The 27,480-nt window shown below is 38.9% G+C and overlaps 1 protein-coding gene across 2 annotated transcripts in view; it reads left to right on the top strand.

The window, feature by feature from the left end:
- Positions 1-27,480, top strand: part of pcdh15b (protocadherin-related 15b) — a 225,185-nt gene that overhangs the window by 127,534 nt on the left and 70,171 nt on the right. For both annotated transcript variants that reach the window (XR_014201008.1, XM_082151481.1), the window contains exons 20-22: positions 11,756-12,061; positions 14,105-14,332; positions 21,148-21,264. Coding sequence is in view for 1 of the 2 variants with exons in the window: in XM_082151481.1 (XP_082007607.1) it covers positions 11,756-12,061; positions 14,105-14,332; positions 21,148-21,264 (651 nt within the window). In the remaining variant the exon portion in view is untranslated. The remainder of the gene's footprint in view (positions 1-11,755; positions 12,062-14,104; positions 14,333-21,147; positions 21,265-27,480) is intronic.

Genomic DNA, 27,480 nt, shown 5'->3' with positions numbered 1-27,480 from the left:
CTTTGTGTCTGATAAATATACATTACACATCATAAGAGCTTGATTGCTGCTGTCTAGGAATAAGCACAAAATCCTATATCATTCTGTGTTATTTGATGTGATGGTAATGAGGCTGGAAATAAATAAAGTAGTTTATATTTTAAATAACTTTGTGTTAAAGTTCATGTTTGGAAGTAAATGGTTTAGTAATGCTACTTCATCTCATTTGATTATTTTCTATTTTATTTGGGACTTGATTTGAATGCAAAACCAAATTAAGATTATGCATAAAAGTCTGGGATCAGTGCTGAAACAGCTTCATATAATACACAAATAAAGAGAGACAAAACAGTGAAGCTAAATTTATAAAACAGGCTGGATATTGATACTGTTGTTTTTGATATTCTTAAAAGTATCAGCTCATTGGGAGTATTTGTTTGCGAATCGGACTACACTGCTCGCATTGTGTTTCGTTTTTGGTTACACTTTACAATAAGGTGTAATACAATACCTTAGTTAACATGAACTAAGAATGAACAATACTTCTTCAGCAAATCAGCATCTTAGTTAATATTTGAACGTTTACTAGTACATTATTAAAATCAAAGGTTGTATTTGTTAACATTAGTTAATGCACTGTGAACTTACATGAACAAACAATGAACAGCTGCATTTGTATTAACTAACATTAAGAAAGATTAATAAATACTATAACAAATGTATTGCTCATTGTTAGTTCATGTTAGTTAATACATTAACTAATGTCAAATAAAGCCTTATTGTAAAGTGTCACCGATCAACTCAATAGGACATTTTTTATTTGTTTGCTTCTCAATCACTGAACTCACTTTCACATCTTGAATTGGGCCACATCCCACTCCATATTTTACTCCCTTTTTCTCTGGTGTAATTAACACAAAGTCGTCCCACCCTCTGATATTCACGCCAATATTTATACTTCAACTACAAGCTTCAGTTACAAACCCTCACTTGTCTTGAATTCATTTGGAGCTCCTGACACGTCTCCCAGCATGTTGGACATGGTCCAAAGCTTAACGCTAGCTAAACATCCCCTACGGCTAACATAAAGCAGCAGAGGTTTCCATATCATTAGAGGAATGCCCACAGAGCTCTATCAGCGCTATCACAGCAGAGCCTGCATCGCTGTAGATATTACACCTGGCCGACGTGCTCATTTCAAATGATTCCAAATAAGCCACAGCATGGGGAATTTAAACTTGTTTGAAGTTGGTTAAGTTCAGGCCAGGCAGTCCTTCCTCACTGTCTGTGGTCGGAGTGCTTGTCAGTTGACTTGCTGTCTAGACTCTTGCAATTGTTTTTCATCAGAAAGCTTTTTATGAACTCGTGTACTTGCCATATTGATGTGGACAGAAGCAGACACCTTCATTTTCTGCCGGTCTTCTCTTTGATGTGCTTGTCTGCATTCCGTCAATATGCCTAATAAGCAGCTGTGAGACAAATAAGTGGGCTAATGTTGTTATCAGAGATGCTACAAAGTAGTGTGAAATATGAGTGCTAATTAGAAAAGATAGTTAGAACTTGTCTTTCTGCCATTATCTGCCTGATAGCGCAAGCATCCTTCTTAAAGTCAATATGAAACGCTTTTCACAACCTATTTACTTGCATAATCTGAAGTTTTACAGAGTGAAACAGTATATTCAACGAGAAGGAAAATGTAAGACTTGATTTTGTTTAAAGCGAGACACGGCGGGCAAAAACATTGTTTTGTTTTTTACTGGTCAATTTTGAGGTTTTTGGATATTTGTCTTCAATAACATGTCTTCTTTCAGACTTGTGGTGAAAAAAAGTCAGAAATACACATTTAGGTCTTTATTTTGCTACACTTTGTCTGTTTGGGTCTGTAGATTTCTCATAAATTCAACAAAAGTTGGTGTTCTTAATCAACATGCTGCTCCGCGATCGCGGTCTGCTCCCTGTCATCACATGCACCGCTGGATAGTAGGGGTGGCACGGTTCACAAAACCCACGGTTCGGTTCGTATCACGGTTTTAGGGTCACGGTTTTCGGTTCTGTACGGTTCTTGTTGTTGTTTTTTCTTTTAATCTTTAACACTCCAAAAATTTACTTCAGCATATGATATATAGCTGAATTATCTAATTATTAATTAATTTATTTCATAAATGGGGTGTGTTTGCAAAACGCAGCTTCTCATTTCCCGTGGGCTGTGTCGGACAGTTATTTGTCACCACTTTTTGCCAGGGTTGATATTATGTCCCAGCACGGATGTACCAATACAAATAAATAAAACATTTCCAGTTAACTAGCAAAGTATTCGTTTCGTTCGTTTGTTAAATAAGAAGCAATCTAGCGCTGAAATGTGTTTTTTTTAATCAAGTGATCAAAGTGCTCGTTGCCGTTGCGATCAGTGGCGCTGATACAGTGTTCTCGTGGCTCGCGCACACACCGCAGCGGCCGCACATTCTTCACTCAGACGCGCGCTTCAGTCCGTTGAGGAGACTCTAGGCTACTCTATTCGTTCCGATGAAATCACAAAACAAAATTCATACAAATCTGTCCCTGCTTGATATACAACCGCTGATAAACATAATCGGTTTTGATGAAAAAGAAAAATATATACGAGTGCAGATTAGAACTCAGAACCTTTGACACGCTTGGCAAGTTCTGCCACTGGACCATTAAAGTACATACCGGTACGTGGAACAGTCGATCTATGTAGCCTATTTATTCACGTGAAAAAAACAACATATAGCCTAGTGGAGTTGATCTCATTAAATGTCTAAGTAAACCCAGTGTACTATTTAAATCGATTGGTGGACATTGTAATGTTATTCTACATTTGTCTGATTTATGATTTAGCATTGTATTAGCAGTAGCACGGGCACAAGGCTACATTGCACATGCGTCAAACCGTGCGAACCGCGCGACGCACACACGCACCGAACCGAGACAAGCGAACCGAACGGTTCGGATGTTTTTTCATGTACCGTGCCACCCCTACTGGATAGCTCTCTCTCTCCTGCACAATGCTGTCGAATCCAAATATGGTCATTTCCTTTTTATCAGCAACCAGTCGTGAAAGTAAAAGGGCTGAATGCGCAATATCATTGGCTGATGATAAATCTTTAAAGCCCGTTTTCTCAAAATGACTTTTCTCTCATACTCCAAGTCCGAAATCTCCACTTCATACACCAAACTTTCCAGTCTTGTACCTAGTTATATTATGAAGATATTTACTGCGGGATTTGTAAATATATTATTCCTAGCCTGATTTATATAACATTTTATTCCAAAAAACATGGCGAAAATAATTAAGTATATTCTGATTTACAGGATGACAAAAGTAGATATCCATAAATCCCTCTATAATTTTTTTCCCATCTAATATGTGAACACAATGATTTTTTTTTACCTGGCTTTATCCAATACTCAGATTTCGTTTTTTTAAATATATGCAAATTAGCGCATGTTTAATTAAATATAGCCTAATTTGCATATTTAAACATTAAATTACAGAAAACTTGTTATACATTATTTAATTTTTTTCTGGGAAAGTTTCATGGTGATATCTGCTAGTTAAAATTTGTACCCTATTCACCTGTAGTGTCTCGCCTTAAATTGATTATACTTTCTCACCTCCTACTGTGTTTTTACAAGACAAGCATCACAACACGTGCCCAAACACGAGCATGCATCGTGTGGCATTTCTGCTGTGCCCTATATTCAAGTTTAATTAACTTTCGATTGATTGCTGAGAAGATGAATGCTTTCATTACCAGCATTTGCTTACCTTAGCATGTGATAAAGAACGCACAGGAAGTTCTGCCATCTCCTTAATGCTATCTTTATTTCATGTTTGTTTTCCTACCATTTTATGCCTTATTTCAGAGGGCAGCTAACCTAAAAGTTTCCAACTAATCCAAATAATGAATAACAAATAAATAGTAATAATTCATTTATTCATTTATTCATTTAGTCAATTTCTTGACTTTAAAGACACCATAACAGCCTATAATAAAGGTGCTGTGTTTCTGTGAAATTAAGAAATGCATTATTATTACTTTACTATTAGAACACTATATTATACATATTGCTGCTGGTTGATTGAGTTATCAATTTCAACTTACTGTTTGGAAAACTGCAACAGAGTTGCACTTGATGTTGAATGTCCGCTTTGTGAAAATCGAGAACGAGAAAATCACAGAGATATAGATGTATAATTTCATGCAAATGTAGTGGATATGCACAAAGATAATGATAAACATTTACTTTTATGCAAATAAAATGCATCAGTGACTCAAAAGTTCCTATATTTATTGATAATAAAACCTGTTTCTGAAAACATTTGCTGAGCCAGGTGCATAAAACACAGTAAATTATCTTCTCTTTTCATAATCGCACACCTGCAAAACATATGTTAGCGGTGCCATTGTGTTTCTTAATACATCATATTCTGAGCATCGGTTAATGGAACGTTATATGTGAAAGCAGCTGATTTGTGGTTTACCTACAGTTGTATCGGCATATTCAACTGGGATTGGAGAAAGTGTTTGAAAACACAACAGTTGTTTTATATAGCAGTCATTGTATACCCTAATGAAAGTGACAGCTTCTGTAGCTGATGTGATATTTTCAAAAACCAAAAAAAGTGTCTTATTTGGTATTATTAATTGAAGAAACAGGTCGACTTTTCTCTTTTACTGTCAGTTGTTTCTGATTCTGTTCCTTTAAACATGGAAAATATGACCTGTCTGTTCTACCATTGACTGCGCCATCGCCATCTTGGCCTCCTCTGGGTTTTCAGCTTTGACAGAAGTAAATGAGTTTGGGTCCGACCCTTTGGCGAAGGACAGTGCTCGCTTTATCTATGTCTGTAAAATTTATCGCAGGGGGTCTTTGAGCACTTTGTTTCAGGCCTTATCAAAAACAAAAGCACTTTGCCTTAGTGTCAATGAGGTGCTTTCATGCTCAAGTGCTGAACGAATAAGAAGTGGATAACACAGTTGATAGTTTGTTTGATGCCATTAAATCAGATTTTTAAGACTTGTCTGTATGGAGAAACTTGAGAGACCACAGAGATTGTCATTGACCATGCCATTCTATATGACATTCTTTCTTCCATGAAACATGAAAGGAAAGTTTTTGAATAAAATCCGGGCTGCTCTTTTCCATATAATAAAAATGAATGAGGCTTTCAAGTTCCAAGATAACAAATAGGGAGTCATGTGGACTAATTTTATCATTCTTTTTAAGGTGCTTTTGCATCCTTTTTGAAGCTTGAAAGCTTGCCATATGGGTTTAGAATGAGGGCAGTGGTGAAAAGTAAAAAAGTATTTTTACTTTGTTAATGTACTTAAGTACATTTTTCAGCTATCTATTCTTTATAAGAGTATTTTAATTTTGGAAACTTTTGCTTTTGCATTATTACATTTCAAAGCGTAATATCAAACTTTTCACTCCACTACATTTCATTAAAACATGTCGTTCCTTGTTATTTTGAAGTTAAAAAAAGTCACACACGAACAAGCTGATTCTTTTCAATTAACCTGTTAAATTGGTTTGCAAATCACATTAAACAATTCAAAGATTGATTCATGAATTTGACCAATCCGATTGTATCTCAACAACTCACTAATTCAAATGATCCAGTCAGAGCGATTCTCCAGTTAACAATTCACAGAATTCACAAGTCAGACTCAAAATGAACCAAGAACGGGAGCTCCTCTTAACTTGAGTACAGGCGCAACTGATGGCTGCCACCCCAGCAAAGAATCTGTTTGTCGTCATGGTCACTGATTTGATTTTGTCATTGGCATCAGGTGCGTGCATGTCATTATCTCCCCTACTTAAGTTCAGTTCAGTTGGTGTGTCTTTGTCGGGTCTCGTCAATGTTATAGGCGTGTTTGCTTGCCTGCCTTGTTCTCCAGTCTCCTCTTCAGCTCTCAGCCACTCCTACCACTCAGTCATCACTACCTCCCATCAGCCCCTCAGTACCACCTCAGCCTCCTCTCAGTGTCGCGGCTACCCCTCAGACCCTCTGGGAGCCATCTCCTGAACAAGAGAAGACTCCGCCTCCAGCCTGTGTGTGCTCTGCTCCACCTCGACCCATCGCCCTGGCTCCTGCACCTGCATTCCTTCTTCCCTCGACTCCAGCGTGGACCATCGCCATTCGGCCTTGCCGGGCTCCCTCGGTACATCGGCACCACCTGGGTCAGACATTGCCACGCCTCCGCTGTGGACTTGCTGCTCTCCGGCCCTCCACCCTTTTGGCTCCGGCAAGCTCCTCCCTCCCTCAGTCTCCGCCTCCACCCTCTGTCGCTCCAGCTCCACCTCTGCCCTCCGGATATCCCTCTTCCACATCGGGGGGTTGTCGTTGCAGCTCCGTCGCAGCCGCCTAGGTCTTCGGTGACTCTCCCCTTCACTGGCTCTCTGTCTGCATGGTGGGCTCCACCTCCATCACCGTATTCGTCCCCAAGTTGACGTCGAACATCTTTATACCATAGCTCTTGCTCCAGCAGCATATCCCCTTCGGCCGTCGCCATGGAGCACAGTTCTGTCTGTGGCCTGGGCACCTGCAATCATGCCCTATGCACCTGCCATCCCTGGCTCTCACCACCATCAGCACCGCCCTTGACCCTTCAGTTCCGCATCCTCCCGGACAGCCGTCCTTCTCCAGATCCTCCTCCTGTATCCTCTGCCGGTTTTGTCTAACCTTCGCCAGCCCCTTCACCATCCATTCGCCATCTCCACATCCTCCTCATCTCCTCTCTACGGCGTGAGGATGCACCTTTCGGGAGAGGGCGTTCTGTCACACCAACAAAGACTCTTCGTTCACCGTTTCTCCCTGTCTTGTTTGTCATCATGGTAACCAATTTGATTTCGTAGTTGAGTTCAGGTGTGTGCGTGTCATTATCTCCCCTACTTAAAGACAGTTCAGTTGGCATGAAAAGTAAGTTAATAATTCCAAAATTCCTTTATGAAAACCATATTTAGCTCTCGACTGTCAGTTGTTTGTGAACTAAATCTGCTGTAAAAGGGTGAGCTGTTTAAGCCCATTGTATGAAATGCTTGAATGTGGACCATATTGTGTCTGACACGGGGTAGGTGAGGTAAAAACTTAACATAACATGCCGTAGCAGTTTCAAATGATATAAAACTACACTGCTCAAAAAAATTAAAGGAACACTTTGAAAACACATCAGATCTCAATGGGGAAAAATGTCATGCTGGATATCTATACTAATATGGACTGGGTAATGTGTTATGAACAAAAGGATGCCACATCGTTTGATGGAAATGAAAATGATCAACCTACAGAGGATTGAATTCAAAGACACCCCGGAAATCTAAGTGAAAAAATGATGTAGCAGGCTTGTCAATTTTGCTGAAATTTCATTGCAGCAACTCAAAATGGTACTCAGTAGTTTGTATGGCCCCCACGTGCTTGTATCCATGCCTGACAACGTCGGGGCATACTCCTAATGAGACGACGGATGGTGTCCTGGGGTATTTCCTCCCAGATCTGGACCAGCGCATCACTGAGCTCCTGGACAGTCTGAGGTGCAACCAGGTGATGTCAGATGGAACGAAACACTAATAGAATAGGTGTTCTATTGGATGTAGGTCAGGTGAGCGTGGTGGCCCTTCAATGGTATCATTCCTTCATCCTCCAGGAACTGCCTGCATGCTCTCGCCACATGAGGCCGGGCATTGTTGTGCACCAGGAGGAACCCAGGACCCACTGCACCAGCATAGGGTCTGACAATGGATCCAAGGATTTCATCCCGATACCTAATGGCAGTCAGGGTGCCATTGTCTAGCCTGCAGAGGTCTATGCATCCCTCCATGGATATGCCTCCCCAGACCATCACTGACCCACCACCAAACCGGTCATGCTGAACGATGTTACAGGCAGCATAACATTCTCCACGGCTTCTCCAGACCCTTTCCTGTCTGTCACGTGCTCAGGGTGAACCTGCTCTCATTTGTGAAAACCACAGGGCACCAGTGGCGGACCTGCCAATTCTGGTGTTCAATGGGAAATGCCAATCGAGCTCCCTGGTGCTGGGCAGTGAGCACAGGGCCCACTAGAGGACGTCGGGCCCTCAGGCCACCCTCATGAAGTCTGTTTCTAATTGTTTGGTCTAGGGGTGCGCCGATCCGATATTCGGTATCGGTATTAGTCCGATACTGGCCAAAATCACTGGATCGGATATTGCATGAATCGCGGGAGTATAACCCGATCCGATACGATCACGTCCCTTAGTCCTAAATTGTCATACAAATGCTTAACAACACCTGAGAGACATGCCGTAAAGAGAGATGAGCAACACGCGTCACGCAGCGTTGCCAGATTTTCACATACAAATCCCGTCCAATGGCTTCTTAAAAATAGCCAATCGCGTTTCGGGGTGGGAGAGACCGCGGACTTGGCAACACTGGCATCACGTGAACGGTAGCTAGAGGTGAGTGAGGTAAGCCCTCTCAGCAATTAAGTTATCATGTCAGCTGTGTGGAGTTATTTAAAATAAGACACGATACGTTCATAATTAATAAACTACAGAACAGCGCGAGCAGGAAGCGGCGCGCCTCACGCGGGCACGGCTTATGCTCCGAGAACGGATTACTGCACTAGTGATATAAAACGCATCTTCCCCATGAACAACACAAAGTAAATACACTCGCACGTAACACACACACACACACAGGTCTGTTAACTTAAGCAATACTTTTAATAAGGTAGTCTAATATTTTTCTGACTAACAAATTACTGACACAGTAAAGGGTAGATTTAAATAAAGAAAAACGAAATTTAAATAAAGAAAAAAACGAAATTTAAATAAAGAAAAACGAAATTTAAATAAAGAAAAACGAAATTAAGTTAAATTAAAAATGAGATTAATTTAGATTGATAATAAGGGGTAAAAAGCTTAATACATTTTGTTTCTATTGTTCTATTTTCCACAATGTCAAAGCAACGCAGCTTAACCCAAAATACAAGCTCGCAGGCATGCACTTCTGTCCTTACAAACTCCGCTGTTCTGCGCTCTAGCCAGAGAATACTACCGTTGCAGGAACACTTTAGTAGGCCAACTCAAGAAGCATCAAATAACGAGGTTGGGTTCCTTCAACTGTCCATCCTATTAAAAATGGCTAGGCCTTATAAGATAGTTGTAAAAAAGAGTTCTCGGAGCATATAAGCCCTGCCCGCGTGAGGCGCGCCGCTTCCCACTTGCGCTGTTCTGTAGTTTATTCAAAGTTTATTCATTCTGAACGTGTCTCGTCTCGTGTGTCTATCTATATTTCGTCAGATTTTATAGTGTTGAACATATTCAAGCGCGAATGAGAACCATTTCGAGGGGGATGCCAGGTGTAAAAAAAAAAACGAATATTCGAATGTCAAATTCTCAAATCGAATACCAACCCACCGAACGAATATTCGAATAGTCGGGTACAGCCCTATGACTACATAAGAGTTTTGTGTTACATCCAGTTTTTGGCACTGGAATTATAATTTTTGATTTATTTGCACAGTTGCACTTTAAATTTCATTAATTGAATGGTGCTGAATAATTAAAAATGCTGCTACAAGTTCTGTTTAAAAATTGTTTTAATAAAAATTAAGCAGCAGTATTGCACAACTGAGTCATGTTGTGGGCTACTTATATAGAACATTTATTGCACTGTTTGAGCATGATGCTTTTTAGATGGCTAGGTTAAGCACAGTGCATCCTCCTGACAAATGTGTTATTAACAGCTTAATTAAGAAAAAAATATATGGTATTGTATCGGTATCGGTATCGACAGATACTCAATTGTGTGTTATCGGTATCGGTATCGGACATGAAAAAGTGGTATTGAGCCACCCCTAGTTTGGTCAGAGACATTCACACCAGTGGCCTGCTGGAGGTCATTTTGTAGGGCTCTGGCAGTGCTCATCATGTTCCTCCTCGCACAAAGGAGCAGATACCGGTCCTGCTGATGGGTTAAGGACCTTCTACGGCCCTGTCCAGCTCTCCTAGAGTAGCTGTCTGTCTTCCTGGAATCTCCTCCATGCTCTTGAGACTGTGCTGGGAGACACAGCAAACCTTCTGGCAATGGCACGTATTGATGAGCCATCCTGAAGGAGCTGGACTGCCTGCGCAACCTCTGTAGGGTCCAGGTATTGCCTCATGCTACCAGTAGTGACACTGACCCTAGCCAAATGCAAAACTGGTGAAAAACAGTCCGAAAAGATGAGTAGGGAAAAAAATGTCAGTGGCCTCCACCTGTAAAACCATTCCTGTTTTGGGGGTTGTCTCACTGTTGCCCATCTAGTGGACCTGCTGTTAATGTCATTAACACTAAAGCAGCTGAAACTGATTACCAACCCCCTCTGTTACTTAACTGACCAGATCAATATCCCAAGAGTTTAACTGACTTGATGATATTCTCTGATTAAAAAGTGTTCCCTTTATTTTTTTGAGCAGTGTAGTATGTTTGCATAGTGTTCTTCTTAAAATGGTAACACATTTGACGCTATGAGACATCTGTTTATAAACTTAAGTACATGAATCAAGAATTTTTGTACTTTAACTCAATTAAAATAAAAAAAAGAATACTTAATACTGGAGTAATATTTTATTAAGGGATTCTGTATTTTTACTCAAGTTCTTGATTTGTGTACTTTGTCCACCACTGCATGAGGGTGAATGCAGTTTTCTTTATTTTTTTTGGGGTGAACTATTCCTTATTGGTGTCTGTGAGCTGAGTTTGGATAATTGACATGAGAATATCAAAGAATAGCACATGCACCTGTGTAAGCCACTGCAGGGAGTCACAAATCTTGCTGTTGTTTTTGTTGATTGTCTCATCACCCCGCTGATGAAGCAGGTGTCTCTAGGGGTGTGTGTGGTTCGTTGACTCTGCGTGGTGACGTGTTGAAATTATAAATTAAGGTTATATTTTCACAGCCATATGGACAGGTTATTTCTCTCTGTGTGTGGCAGGAATCCCACAGTCAATGAGAAATATATGGCAATTTTGGTAATGCTTTACTGCGAAGATCAATAAATAATAATGTTGGGTATCATTTATCATGAACAAAGCAATGAATATTTGCATTTGATATTGATCTAATATTCTATTGTTCATTACTAATTCATGTTTACTTGTAATATTAACCGTTACTTCATATCATTTATTTAACAATTTTTTTCATAATTTTAACTATTGTTAATTTATTTAACATGAAATTTTAACGTGTACTATTAGTAATATAATGGAACGCTGTAAACATTGTTCATTGTTAGTCAATGATACCTAATGCATTAGTTAATTCTACCAAATTGAACATGAAGTGTATCCAAAATTTCTATAGTAGGAAAATTGTTTCAAAAGATTGCAGTCAGTAAGATTCAAAATAATACAAAGCCATATCCAGAAAAGTTAAGACATTTTGTAAAAAAAATGCAAAAAAACAACAAGAATCTGTGATTTGTAAATGATCTTTAAAATTAATTTAACTGACAAAAATACAAAGAAAATATTTTCAAAGTTTTCACTGACCAATTTTGATTTTGATTGCTCCAACACACTCTAAAAAAAGTGCCTATATAAAGATTCCGAAAAGAAAGAATCTTAATCCAGTAATCATGAATGACTGAAAGAGTAAACAAATAAATGTCACAAATGATTGTGATGTCCAGGTATCCACATTATTATAAATTTTTTTTGGTGTAGTTATTTCTTCTTTTAGATATGGTAAATGTGTATATTTGTGTGTTTCCACATCCAGGCCACTGATCTGGACCTGGGCATTAACGGGCAGGTCCGTTACCGTCTGGTCAGTCACACAGATCTCTTCAGGATCAGCACAGACGGCAGCATCTTCACAGCTGTGCCTCTGGACCGTGAGGAGAGGGCTCAGTATGATTTGGTTGTGGAGGCTTCGGATGGGGCCAAGGACCCTCGCCGGACCACCATTGCACTCTCCATCAAAGTGCTTGACGTGGATGACAACAGCCCAGTCTTCTCCCAGCCTGCCTATCAAGTCACACTGCCAGAAAACAGCCCAGTGGGCATGGTCATCCTCAATATCAGTGTAAGTTATACACAGGCAAACACACACACACACGCACACACCGCACATGCATATCCAACACATCAAACACGGCCAGATCAAAAACATGACTCCATGAAATTAGCCTCTTGAAAACATTTCTTTGCTAATGTTATGTCTTAACTTGACAAGTCAGACATGTTTTACATTTGTAAAGGTGTTCTTGGCTTGAAGTTAATTTATTTGAAATACGTAGTTTGTGAACTTGAACACAGTTGGATTGAATGGTTAGTTGCATTTTATCATTTCAATCAGAAAAAACCTGCTGCCTATTTTTGCAGTTTCTACCCACCATTTGATAACCACAGTGTCACAGTATAAGACTAGGCACAATTTTGTCCTCAGAACCTACACTCTGCCTCATAGAAACATCCAAAGGTCTGTGTCCTCTGGTATGTTGTTCAGTTTGATGTGATGGTGAATGTGTGATTTCCTGCTGCTCTGTGCCTTGCTGCCAGTTCTAATTTACTCATTGCTTCAGGGTCACTACAGGATTCATTTAAATCATTAATGTAACCCGGTCATTTGGTTTATCTAAGCGCATGGTCCAAAGTGCTTGGCGCAAGTGCACTTAGGGTGTGTCCAAATCCACTTTTGCTAGTTTAACGACGGGAAAAATGGTTGGCCTTATTCTCATAATGAGTAATGGGTGTGTTTTGGGACTTACGTGCATTAAACCAATCAGAATCTCATCTCCCATTCCCTTTAAATGCCAGTTGCGCTCGCGCCATGACAGATACGCTATTTACATGACGGAATTTGATAGTGGAAAGACCAAACGCGTCTCCAGAGCACAAACGGAACTGCTCGTGCGAGGTAAAAGTGCGCAAGCAGACCATCTACGGGATGTCATGGAAATTTTAAACTGTATATTAAACTAACCATGTTTCTAACATCTAACCTTATAACTTTAACATCTAACAATTTGAACAGGATGTACTGTGACAAAACCAATGGAAAACTTTGACTGTGTATGTATGTATGTATTAATAACACAGTTTGGGAAATGAAACTAGACAGTCTGTTAGAATCTTGTGATTAACGAATGAAGTCATCATTAAAACAGTTTGCTTGTGCCAGTGACAGAGGAAAAAGGTTGGGGCTTTTGAACCAATTGAACCAATCATATTGAAGGTGACATTTTAGTCTTAATTGTTTTCTCGATTCTATAAAAACTGTTGTATATGTGTTTTACGGTGGGATTTCTCAATGGAATTTGTCTGAGATCCTCCGGCCCTTGCTTCTTGGGAGAGATTCCCTGAGAACTGCTCGGGAAAATCTCCTGGCCGTTATTAAAACATTTAGAGGACATTTGCTGATGTTTGTCTGTTAATTTCTGCTGCGCAGCAGGTCAGTTTAGGGAAGCAAGTAAGTTAGGGTAAGAGACTCGGCCAGTTGTCGACTGAAGACGCAAGAGCTGGAGTATAAAAGTAATTAAGTGTCGATTTGTAGACGCTCTATGTCGATGAGTAGACGCAACAGTTTTATTTAAGATAGTTGGGTTTAGGGAAAAATCCACTACAGGGACAAGACGGATTCTACCACATATGTATGTACACAGTAATAATCTTTTACATTATAATCCTTTTATTTTAAATATTTGGGATGTTTGTGTGCTGCTGTGCATCCCTGTGTGTTTAAGCAGATTGTGTACGTGCGTTGTGGACCCGCCTATAGGCGCACATTACTAACGTGCTCATTAAATAACAAAAAAAATATTGTGCCATTGACTTTAGACCAGGTTTCAGTTGGTCAATGGCGCAGTCTACAGTATATCTGTTGCCTCAAAATAGCAACGCGCCAACAATGTGCCAGAACACACCTCGTTTTCAGACCAGCAGCCCATGGGTGCAAATGCATTTGCTATTTAAACAACGTGGCGCAGGGACTGAAACTAGCAAAAAACACTTGCGTCACGCTTGGTGCTGCATTGCGCAAGGTGTAAGATAAGGCCCAATGAGTTTAATTAATGCTGAGAGTAGAATTACTCATTCGTGTTTTGATCCTAATGATTGTCTCACACAGGCACTGGACCCCGATCTGGATGCAAACGTCACATACCGTATCAGGACCAAGGAGGCCAGAGAGCTGTTTGCAGTGAACCCCCTCACTGGAGAGCTGATGGTGCTTCACTCACTTGATTTCGAGAAACTCTTACCTAATGGGACAACACGCACCTTTGTGGTGGAGGCTATGGATGGCGGAAGTGGTAAAATGCCCCCGGGGTTGGCCTCTGTTACCATCACTGTATTGGTAAGTCTTAATTATGTCCCTCAAATTCCTGACTAATCTTTAGGGATTAACCGTTTAACCACGGGTCATTCTAAACATCCGGGTAAATGGAATCCTGGGTTATCTTGCTTCACGTTTCACACTGCTCATGATTTACCTGGGGTTAACAATCTATCCTGGGTATTCATATGTTGACTTTTCACACCATACATTCCTAAACCCTAGGTTAACGTTCTTATTTGTAAATTTGTGATGTCAGTGTCATTGATTGCACATCCTCCTATTTAAATATTTCCAACTGTTGTTTATCCTCAATGGACTTTGCGGACTATAAATCTAAGAATGAAACAGCCTCTTAAAGGTGAAGTATGTAAGATTTTTTTTATGTTAAAATACATTCTCTTAACCCAGTTTTTTGGTCATTGACTACTTAGTCGATTCATGGGCCATTCATGGGTTTATCTCCCCCGAAAGTGTAAACACTGAGCCCCATAGGCACAATCTAAACACTGAGAGTACAGATCTGTACATTTCTTTCCATCTCAACCAATAGTATGAGTTTGGGGCGTGGATACAGTAGCAGGTGGAGACCATGACTGATGCATTACATGAGAAAATACATTCAGCTTTAGTTATGGAATTGCAAGCCAAATTTCTCTGCATTTAGACCTTCAAAGATTAAACAGGTCATGACTATGTCAGAGCAAATGAGGCGCTGCGATGCAGTGCACTACAATGGATGTTCAATACAACAACATCACACAACTGTTCAGAAAGCCAAATGTCCCAGTTCATATTGGTTACTTTGATGTGTCCAGTGTAGACAGCCTCAAATAGTTACCGTGGGTATGTCAAAAAATGTGCCCGGTGCAGATACAGTACGTTAGATGGGGATATTATAAGCGAGATGCTTGCGTTCAACCGAACAACAACCGAAATGCATAATTTTCCTGTTATAACTTTGTTATCACTGTAAAGCTGTTTTGATACAATCTGTATTGTATAAAGCACTATATAAATAAAGATGACTTGACTCATGACACATAGCAACACAACTAAAAGTGTCCCTAATATGTTAGTCTTTGAGTTGGGGTAGGTCCAATGTGCAAAAGGGGCATTTGCTAAATATGCTGTATTTTTATAATTCCGCTAGGTGCCACTAGTGTCGCAGAAACTACATACTTAATTTTTCCAATTGTCGTGTTTTATCATCATTTGACATTTTCCCTTGAACTGAAACATACCTTTTATACAACGTACAGTGTTTCCGTGACTGTCCCAATCATGTAAATACAAGGCGCACGATTGGCTATTGGTTGCAAAGAAATCTAGGCGTAACATTCTAACACCGCACCGTTTCATACTGTACACGTTTGACATCACAAAAGCAGTGCTAACCCTGCTCTGAAGGGTTTCATAACCCCTCTTCCAAATTACAAGCGTGAAATCCTTTACCCTATGTTAAAAGTGGGGTTTAGAGTGACGACAACCCAGGGTTTAGGGCATTGTGAAAAGCCCTTATCTGTATCCAACCAAACCCCTTTATGCCAAATGTTCTAACCTGGCAAGCAAGGAGATTCATACTGGTTTAAGCTGGTCTTTTCAGCAGGGGATATCCCGAAACGTTGCCATCCTGTGATTGCTCTCCATAGCCACTCCTAAGCCCTGTGGACAGTGACAGATAGCCCATGTATTTTGTCTGAAATGGTCATTAGGTCCACAAGATCTCTGTTGTGTAAGTAGCTGATTTGTAAGGTCTCAGAAGATTAAGTTCTACACACGGGAAGAATGTCAATTAGCTCTTGCTGGAAATGCTGCTGTCGGTTAAGTGGGTAGAAGAGGTGGTTGTGGTGGTAAAGTATTTTTGTTTATCGGTGCATCCTATATATATATATATATATATATATATATATATATATATATACACATACATACATACATAACATACATACAGTCGTAAAAAACGTAACATTCTCATTTTCCACTAGATATTTTCGTCCACATCTCATCAGCAATTTCGATTTTGGCACGCTCTGCAGCAGCTGACCACTAAGGAGCGAATGTACAGTAACGTGACATAACTGCCACATTCAAAATGTGCTTTCGCGCTATGGCTGGGGGGGGTATCACGATGCTGGCTCAACATCACAATGTCTGCCAGCCATCGTCTATCGGCCCAACCCTAGTATGCTTAAGCTAGAACACATGAAATATCTGAACTGGCTTGGTTTGTTGAGTGTCACATTGGACTGCTTGTTAGAAATATGGTTAAGTCAAAAGAATGGTCCAAAAAGTTAAGAAAAGATATCATCGCCCTTCACAAACAAGGAACAGGATACAAAAAGATAGCGAAGGCACTAAATGTTCCTAGAGACACTGTTGAAAGCATAGTTCGCAAGTTCAAAGTTAAAGGAACAGTGGTTACATTACCTGGTTTTACATTACCAGGTTCAGAAAAGCCCTTGAGTGACTGCAAAAGACCTGCAGCAGGACAGTTTCAGCTTGCACAGTAAGGTGCGTACTAAACGCATGCCGTTTTTAATGCCAGACGTACACCACTACTGACCGAAAAGCATAAGAAAAATCGGCTCCAATTTGCTCAAAATCATATAAATAAGTTTTGGGATTATGTTCTGTGGAGCGATAACACAACACAAAACTGGAACCTTTCGGCCCAACGGATCAGCGGTATGTCTGGAGGAAGAAGAATGAAGCATATGCTGAAAAGAACACTCCCTACTGCGGCTGCTTTACATCCTCTGGCACTGGAAACCTGCAGCGTGTGGAAGGCAAGATGGATTCATTGAAGGATCAGGAAATCCTAGGAGAAAACGTCATGCCGTCAGTGAGGAAGCTGAAGCTTGGCTGTCATTGGACCTTCCAACAGGACAATGATCCCAAGAATACCTCAAATTCCACCAAAGCTTGGTTGCAGAAAAAGTCCTACGGAAGATTCTACAGTGGCCATCACAGTCACCTGACTAGAACCCCATAGAAAATCTCTGGTGGGATTTGAAGAAGATGGTTGCAGAACACAAACCCAGAATATTACTGAACTGGAGGCAATTGCTCATGAGGAATGGGCTTAGATTCCTCAGAAACGCTGCCAGAAGCTGGTGTCTGGTTATACATCTCGTTTGCAGCAGGTGTTCTACTAAGTACTGAAGATGCTTGCCATGAAGGGGTTGAATAATTTTGAGACTGCAGAAGTCATTAAAAGTTGCATTTTCAGTTGAATTTGGGAAACCACTTGAAACATTTGTTGTGTTGAGCTGTTTCAAGTTATATATATTTTTTGTCTTAGGACAACTTTTTTGATCCACAAATGTTGACTACTGTAATTAGTTGATTATAATAAAAGCATTGATAGCAAGTTTTGTACCATGCCATTTTGTTTTGGATTTTGTGTTGCATTACTTTTTTCCCCAACAAATTTCAGGGTAGTATTTCAAAGTGCTACATTGCCTTTTTTTTTTCTTTCTTTTTTTTTTTTTTCTCACAATCTGTTCACACACAGAATTACAGTAAAGGGACTTGACACAATAATACATATTCTCTCCTAAATTGTCATTTAGCGCATTTAGTGAATTTTTGTGAATCGCTTCATTTTGACTGTTCAAATATATTAAAGTTCACAAAAATGATTAAGCGATTTAAGGTAGTATTTGAAGTGAAGTGTTTAGTTTAATGCTGTTGTTAATCATTACATTTAACTCTGTTATATAAATGGTGTTTTATTTAATAAAATTTTTAGTTTTAGTAGTTGAATTTAGAGTAAAGGATACCAGTTAAAATACTGTCACCCTCTTTGAGATCCTTATGGTTTTTGTTCCAGATTAATTCTGCTCTCATTGCTAAATTTTATAATCTGATAGTTTTTTATTTCAAAAGATATTGATTCAATGAAGTTAGTTACTTATTGTTATGAACTTTAAAAGGATAATTAGACCACAATTAAACTACATTATGAGTAGCTTGTAGTTTGTTAACCTACAGTTTCGCAATGTCTTACCCTATTCATATGACTGTTATATTCCATTTGATAGGGCATTGTTAGACATTTAACCAGTTGTATAAAATCACATCTGTTTTTTCATGTTTATTTCAGTTAGCAAACCTTTTGCATTTGGATCAGCTTCAAAGATAAAGAGTTTAAGCAAAAGCATTTTCATGCAAGGAAACACACAGCTTATTACGTCCTCTACAGTCTCCCAAGAAGCCCTAATTGTTTCTGTGTTGGAATTATTTATTAATTTTCCTTCTGTGCACGGTGTGGCTAATTGAAAATTAGTTGCTGTGGAAAATGAAAAGCAGAAATGAACGGTGGAAACAAATGTGCTACCTGATGCATGGAGACTCGGGATATCAGAGTGATTATGATGGGATAGAGGCCCCAAGGCACCGTCCTGATGGAGAAAACGGTCCCAGTGCGACTAAGAGCACCATCGTGAACTCACTACACTTTGCAGATTTACTTTAAGGCTTGACAGATTTTATTTTTCATCTGGGAAGAGAGAAGACACACAGAAATGTGTGGGATTGAAAAATAAGAGAAAAAAAAATACCAATTTCACTCCAAAGTACTTTCCTCAAGACCTTTTATTTTGGGGATGTGAGCAATTGCAAAGTTTTATTAGTCGGGACTCAAGACTCAAGGGCATCCTTGAATAAGCGCATTCTCACAGAAAGGACGAAGGGTGGGGGGATTGACAGGGGAGGGATGTGTAATTTGGATACCTGAACCCACCTGGCCTCTCCTTGGACTCGGAGATGGGTGATCTATTGAGTGTATTAGGTCACATCGCGTCTCTTGCATCTCCCGGAATCACCTGTCATCAGCATTCATGGGAGCCGACCGCACTTTTTCTCTTTCACATATATAACTTTGTGGGAAAAAGTTAATGCCCTCTGCAAAGTAAGCAAGCACCACTATTTCAAAGTTCAAAGAGTTTTAAACCTTGAACCAAACAGTTAAACAACATTACAAATATTGATTTAAAGAATAAAAAAACATTTCAAATTGGAGGGAAAAATCCCATAAGGTGTTACAAATTATCACAAAGGAAATGTCACAATGGACTATGCATGCCGACTGCCTACATATTTCCTCTAAAATCTCTGTGATAGTAGCAATCTTTTTCTGTCATATTTCGAATAACTGTCGATCAGAAATAAATTAATAAATTATAATTACACTGTATTATAATATAACACATCATATCTATATTAAACATAACATTTTAGTATATTAAACAATAATGTTTTTCCAGAAGCCTTTTGTGAGATTGTAGATCTTATCAGTATTACTTTGTCCTCTCATGCAACAATTCATTAGGATTTAATTTTGTGCTTAATTTTCCCATAATTTCCATACACTGCGCTGCACTGGTTGCCACTGATGCTAAATTCGGAAGCGTTTTTGCAAAGAGTCCATTGTATAAAAGTGATGGTATGATATAAAACTATCCACTTAGAGTACATAAAAAACAATACAAAAACTTTATACACTGCCGTTCAAAGTTTTGGGATCGGTACGATTTTTTATGTTTTTAAACCCTGTCCCAAACTTTTGAAGCAGTGTATATGTAGTGTGAAATATTTAAAGGTTCACGTCACGAATATATCAGTGACTTTAGGGCCTGTCCACACGGAGACGCGTTTCGCTGTATACGTATACATTTTTTAGCGTATTGGCGTTTCGTCCACACGGATCCGGCGTTTTCGGAGACTGAAACCGCTATTTTTTGAAACCGGGTCCCAAGGTGGATAAATCTGAAAACGCCGCCCTTGCGTTTTCGTGTGTACGGCCAATCCGTACATTTTGTGAAACGATGATGTCATCACACCAAGTGTCAACTAGTCAGACACCGTTAAGTCACAGCAACTACATTTATGGTTTTTCATATTGTTCAACAAAGTTCTTGTTTAAAAAAGAAAAAAGAAAAAAGAAAAGAAAAAAAGAAGCTACTGTGCCTAATATTATTGTTGTATACAGCCATAGTATACAGCGCGCAAGGTTTATGCGCATGCTTTAAGTCTTCTTCTCCATTTTTAGTGTATGTCTGTGGCAGAATTACAGCGCCACATACTGGTCTGGCATGTATACTACATCGTTTTGAGTCGGTTTCAGTGGTTTCGTGTGTACGCAGATATTTCTTGAGACGACGCCGTGTTTACGGATTTTTTTTTTTGAACGGGGAAAAAAAATATCGGATAGGGAAAGCTCTGGCTTCGTGAGGATGTGGCCTTTGTGTTGTAAGACATTTTTAATATTTATGGGAGTGGACAGTTGCTACTAAGCTTTTTTTGCAGTGATTGCCATTTCTAGAACAGTGAATTCTCTGATTGGTGGATATCTGTTTATGATTATGGGTAATGTAGTTCTTCACTGGAAGTTGAAATCACATATAGCACAACTTCTGAGGGCATGGTATGTGTTATAGGTAAAAAGGAATTTCTATATGGAGAAAAGGAATAGATTTTTTTGCTCCCGAACCCTACTGTTGCACTATATTTACACCCCTTTTCAGTTTTGCCTCTTTATTCTCTCTAGTAACCTTTTCATCTGCCTTTTGCAGTCTCTCACCGGCTATAATTATGTCTCACCCAACTTTTCCCCAAAAAAGTCCCCAGGCACATAGCACTGTGACACATCCTTAATGCACTGCATGATCTACTATTGAATAAATGCCATTTTTGCTTAGTGTTTTAGTGTTCGGGGCTAGCTAATGGGGCCTGAGCTAGCGCACAGTCTGACAGTTGCAAAAGAGTAAAGGCAGGCGAAAAGAGCAGGAATCGAGGCACTAATCGGAGTTTGCTATTCTGTGTCTGGACAGGACATGAACGACTTCCCGCCAGTGTTCAGTCAAATGCTGTACAGGGGAATGGTGGCACCCAACGCAATCAAGGGGACCGTAGTGACCACTGTGCATGCCGAGGACCTGGACCCACCGGTGAGTTGGCTTGATTGTGTGTGTTCCTTCATCACTAAGGTATTTCATTTGTTTCAAATTGTGAATGAAGATATATCGAGTGTAGCATCAAGTCTCCCATGATTAAGCTTGAGTGTCATTAACAGTCTTTATTGGTCACTGCCTGAAGTGATTGTGAATCGGTCTGACTGTGGTGTGCAACGAGCAAATGTGTGCTATGTGGCATGACTTCAAAGGGCTAAGCACAATAAAACAAAGATAAGAGGAGAAAAAAAACATCAGCAAAAGATTCAAAGCTGTGTGTGTGTGTGTGTGATTGTGTTTAACTGAAGAGGCAGCCACACCAGCCCGAACTGTGAATAACAGCCTGTCACATCTCCAGCATAAAGCCCAAGACTCTACGCTCCACAGTCACAACCACAAACAAACACAACCAGCGTCACACAACAGCTTATACTTTACGCAACCACAGTCCAGTGCCAATATAGGTTTGAAAATGTTCAGTTTAGTTATAGATAGTTTTAATAGTGCAGCAGTTCTGTTCTGTTTTGCTGTGATTTGCTTTTTGTTTTGTTTGTTTTTTAATGATAATGACTTTTTTAATTACTATATTGAAAAACTATATCGAATTACTGATAAGTTGTAGGTTATAAATGTGTCATTCCTATGTCATTTAGCTGTAAATTTCATTTAAGAAACAGTACAAAATGTAAAAATCATCATAAAAGGCTTTTTTCTTCTTCTTTTTTTCTCAAAAAAACTAGTGGCTGGATTTGCCGGATTTTACAAGGTTCATGTCATTTAATCTCTGAAATATATTCAAGAGTTTTGTTTCGGTAAATTTGAATCAACAAAACAAGATTTATTTTACAAAGTATAATGTGACAATTGCTTAGTTTTATAGGGATCTGGCGAACCAGAAACCACCAGTAGTGTTTTATACTGCAGCTGATGACACGCTAGCATTATTTTCAGGGTAAATTCAATTTAGCTTCCCGTTCTCCTGATTTACTCACCCCTAAACCTCACATATATGTTACACATGTCAATCAGACACTCTCTTCCTGTCGAATTGGGAAGCACACACTGATAGTATTGGGAGATAAAAGAATGATCAAATAATCTATATTATGTATATTTTTATTTTAGATAACAAAATATACTGCATCTTTTCATTTATATTAATAAATGTGTCACTGTCTTGCAAATCCCACTTAGCAACCACTCAAACAACCTTTCTTCAATTTGTTGTCAATTTGGCTTTACTCTCTACCTATCTCTTGCTCTTTCGTGCTTTCTGTTTTCTTACTTTTTCAATCCATGGAGGTCTGCAGATGAAATGGTTCTCTATGCCCTCACCTTGCCAGAAACCTCAACCTTAAAAATATCAATTGTGCTTCGCTATTCAGCCCATAACTCAGCGCACATGCCAAGACTGGTCAGGGCCAAAGCAGGCCAACAGTCCCAGCTGTGGCTGGAAATTGAATTTAACCTGACAGTCATGCTTGCATGTCATCAGCTGCAGTATAAAACACTGCTTGGGATTTCTAGTTCAACACATCCCTATAAGAATAAGCAATTGTCACATTGTACATTGCTGATATACTGTAGGTTAATAGAGAAATTTCTGTTTTCACTGATGAACTGTAAACTACTGTAAGCTGCTGTCTGCTTATAATTACAGAAGGAAGCTGCACTTCAAGCTGGAGACAATGAAAAATTGTTCAATTGAAGCTACTTATTGATGCTAATAAATATTGCATTTAACTATTTGTATTTTTTATTTTATAAATAAAAATATTTATTGATATAAAAAAAATATATACACTCACCTAAAGGATTATTAGGAACACCATACTAATACTGTGTTTGACCCCCTTTCGCCTTCAGAACTGCCTTAATTATACGTGGCATTGATTCAACAAGGTGCTGAAAGCATTCTTTAGAAATGTTGGCCCATATTGATAGGATAGCATCTTGCAGTTGATGGAGATTTATGGGATGCACATCCAGGGCACGAAGCTCCCGTTCCACCACATCCCAAAGATGCTCTATTGGGTTGAGATCTGGTGACTGTGGGGGCCATTTTAGTACAGTGAACTCATTGTCATGTTCAAGAAACCAATTTGAAATGATTCGAGCTTTGTGACATGGTGCATTATCCTGCTGGAAGTAGCCATCAGAGGATGGGTACATGGTGGTCATAAAGGGATGGACATGGTCAGAAACAATGCTCAGGTAGGCCGTGGCATTTAAACAATGCCCAATTGGCACTAAAGGGCCTAAAGTGTGCCAAGAAAACATCCCCCACACCATTACACCACCACCAGCCTGCACAGTGGTAACAAGGCATGATGGATCCATGTTCTCATTGTGTTTACGCCAAATTCTGACTCTACCATCTGAATGTCTCAACAGAAATCGAGACTCATCAGACCAGGCAACATTTTTCCAGTCTTCAACTGTCCAATTTTGGTGAGCTTGTGCAAATTGTAGCCTCTTTTTCCTATTTGTAGTGCAGATGAGTGGTACCCGGTGGGGTCTTCTGCTGTTGTAGCCCATCCGCCTCAAGGTTGTGCGTGTTGTGGCTTCACAAATGCTTTGCTGCATACCTCGGTTGTAACGAGTGGTTATTTCAGTCAAAGTTGCTCTTCTATCAGCTTGAATCAGTCGGCCCATTCTCCTCTGACCTCTAGCATCAACAAGGCATTTTCGCCCACAGGACTGCCGCATACTGGATGTTTTTCCCTTTTCACACCATTCTTTGTAAACCCTAGAAATGGTTGTGTGTGAAAATCCCAGTAACTGAGCAGATTGTGAAATACTCAGACCGGCCCGTCTGGCACCAACAACCATGCCACGCTCAAAATTGCTTAAATCACCTTTCTTTCCCATTCTGACATTCAGTTTGGAGTTCAGGAGATTGTCTTGACCAGGACCACACCCCTAAATGCATTGAAGCAACTGCCATGTGATTGGTTGATTAGATAATTGCATTAATGACAAATTGAACAGGTGTTCCTAATAATCCTTTAGGTGAGTGTATATATCTGACAAACGTAATATAGATATTAATTAAAGTAATAGCAACAATCTGGAACAACTAACCACACTTGATCAAATTGAAAAACTGAAGCTAATCATTTATTGAAAAAAATTTAAAAAATGATCACATAAAATACAGAGCAGGAACAGCATAACAATACCAATCCAGTTCATTGAAACCATCAAGATTAATCTTGTCAGCTATTTTAAAATTTAGACCATGTCCTGTTTTTGTTTAGATAAGTTTTATTCAACTATGTCTGGGCATTTTAGTCTAGTTTTAGTCAATGAAAACTTGTCACATTATCGTCATGCTACATAATGGTTAAATCGATAATCGTGATTAGTTTGCTCAAAATTATAATCGCAATGATTGTTGTGATTTGAGAAATACATTTTTACATTTAATCAGAATGATTGCACTTTCACCTATAAACACAAATCAAGAGAATGTCAAGGCATATGCATGGTCAATTTGACCTCATAGTTTCCTGATTTATTATTGGCTATTTGTAGTATAAATTAACACACACATCACATTATGAAAACTGGTAAAACAAGAAACTTCTCACAAAAATGAAAACAGTGAAATTCCTAATTCCAACAATTCCAAATGACATTTATGTTTTTCTAATAAAACAACAGCAATAAAGACTTTGCATTGTTACACAGAGGTTGCGTAAAAGCCCTTATTCCGGAACCACAATCGCAAACAATATAGTTAAGATCCATGTTTGGATTTATTACAGTTGTTTTGAGCACAGTTCACAAATGACACTTTCATTTGAGTATAATATCCCAGTGGAGATCACTAAACTTTCTTTTCAGACTAAAATCGTGTCAGATCATCTTTTTTTCCACAGTGTAGAGAGAGCACGCATGTTTGCCAGATTTTATATATATAAACTTGGCTTAAAATATATCCTTTTAAGAGAAAAGCTCTGATTGGGGGATTTCAAATCTTGACATCTAGCAACCACAAACTTGAAAGCTGTAATATTTTGTGTCCTCTTTTTTCGACAAAAACAATGAGAGAGATTTTGGTAAAGTTTTTATTTTGTAACTACAATTTAGTCTCTTTTTTCGTCAACGAAACGTGTCATTGATTGATGAAAAAACGTAGATCTTACAGTGTGACATGGCTTTAGTCAATGATGAACATTTTTCGTCATACTGTAGATTTTCGTTTTCGTTTCGAACTAAATTAACACTAATCCAAATGATTCGGTACAGAAAACGTTATTTTTTTTATTTTTTTTGGCATAGTTGCTTGAGAGCAACGACATTGCTCGTATATGCCTCTGCTTGCTCAACACCAGCATGTGAAATGTGACTCTGAATTGAAATAATATATATATATATATATATATATATATATAATGTGACATTAAAACAGAGATGTTGCATTTACTGCTGTCACACTACTGAAAAAAAAATGAAGTTAGGTTAGTAGCATCGCTGCTTCTGTTAACTACTTAACACTGGGACTACATGAGTGATTTGAACAAATAATTATATGAGCATACATCTGTTGTGGCGCTAAACCGAAATTGAATTTCTGACTCCGACGTCAACTTGAGCGATACACAAGGACTTTATTATTGAGCGTTCTGAGAAATGGCACTGTACAAAATGTCAGCTCATTGCATTTACAGGAGCAATGTAAATATGTGTAAGCGACACTGTTTATCTGTCTTTGAAACTGAGGGATACTTATCTTCTTCACTGTATCTGATCATGCAGAAAGCTGTTATCATTCATAAGAGCTGGAGCATTTTGTTGCAAATGGTGGTTGTTGAATGTCAGTTATCTATTTATTTTTTGCATGAGTCAGAGTCTAGAAACTACACCTCTCAGTTCCTGCCATAAATGACATTTCAATGGGTCAATTTTGGCAGGAAAGCAGTGCTAAGGAACACTTGTAATGGGTTTTATTTTTAGAATATTCTTTGCTTCTTGCAAGTAGTCATTTGAGCTGCAACTTCTGGTATTCAACCCTCTTGAGTTCTTGCAGACCATTTTAACCTGCTTTTGACTGTAGCGTAGATTTAATGCAACTTAATGTTCACTCTTAAAAATAAAGGTTCCAAATGGGTGTTTTCGCATCAGTGCCATAAATGAACCATTTTCTGTTCCTCAAATAACCTTTCAGTCAACAGTTCTTAAAATAACCACGTTGTCCCCCTTTAGTGTGAAGAACATTCTAAAAATCTTAAGAACCCTTTTCCACTATAAAGAACCTTTTTGTGGAATGGAAAGTTTCCATGAATGTTAAAGGTTCTTCATGGAACCATCAATGCCAATAAAGAACCTTAAGTTTTAAGAGTGTGCACTTTTCAGTCTGAGACTTTATGAAATGATTCACAGATTGTCACCTTGTCTTATGCACACTCTCAGTAACAAACAGTGAATTGTGACTTTTGAGTTGTTATTTCATTGTCATAAATGTGATTTACAGGCCTGGAAAACTCTTGAAAAACAACTAATTGTAGAAATTTTTGTTGAAATTTGTAGTCAACATCAGTGTTTCCAGTCATTCTCTGTTCTAAAGTATTTCTTGGTTTGTTTTAGGGATTATTATAGAATCCTCATCACAAACTAATGGAAAAGTCATTGATAAATCTTGGGAAAATCAGTGAAATTCATTAGTCAGAAAGTGAGAAAATCATTTAATTTTTTTATGTGTGGTCAAACTGATGCTTGATCGGATTGGAGCAGCAGAATGAAAAACCTGAGCAAAAAGTTTCCAAGACTTTGTATCAGAAAGTGTTCTTGTCCCTCTTTAAACTGTGTTAGTTTTTTTTCTGTAATTGGAGGCTTAGGTTACCCGTGATTACTCGTTACGCATCCAGAAATGTTGGTATCATTAAAAAGTTGCATTTCTTAATGAGGGCAGGGTAATGACAGTCTACTGGGCTTTCAGTATCAAGAGTTCAATTAGTATTCTAATTTTCCATCTTGCCTAATAATGTTTTCGATGTGATGCGCAATTAACAAAATCCTATAAACAGCTTGTGTGGTAATCATTCACTGAAGTGGTATGAAGTAATGCATCCAAGATTGAAAGACATTTCCCCATTAATATGACTGATTTGTTCTAGTCACGTTTTGTTGTGGATCATTTTAATTGTGAGCCTCATCATTAGCCTCAGGGAATATGTTCTCCTCAGTTGATTGTGCCTCCTTATAGGA

This window comes from Leuciscus leuciscus (assembly GCF_965113295.1).
Source record: "Leuciscus leuciscus genome assembly, chromosome: 21".
In the NCBI taxonomy this organism is placed as follows: Eukaryota; Metazoa; Chordata; class Actinopteri; order Cypriniformes; family Leuciscidae; genus Leuciscus; species Leuciscus leuciscus.
This window is presented reverse-complemented; position numbering and strand designations above follow the sequence as displayed.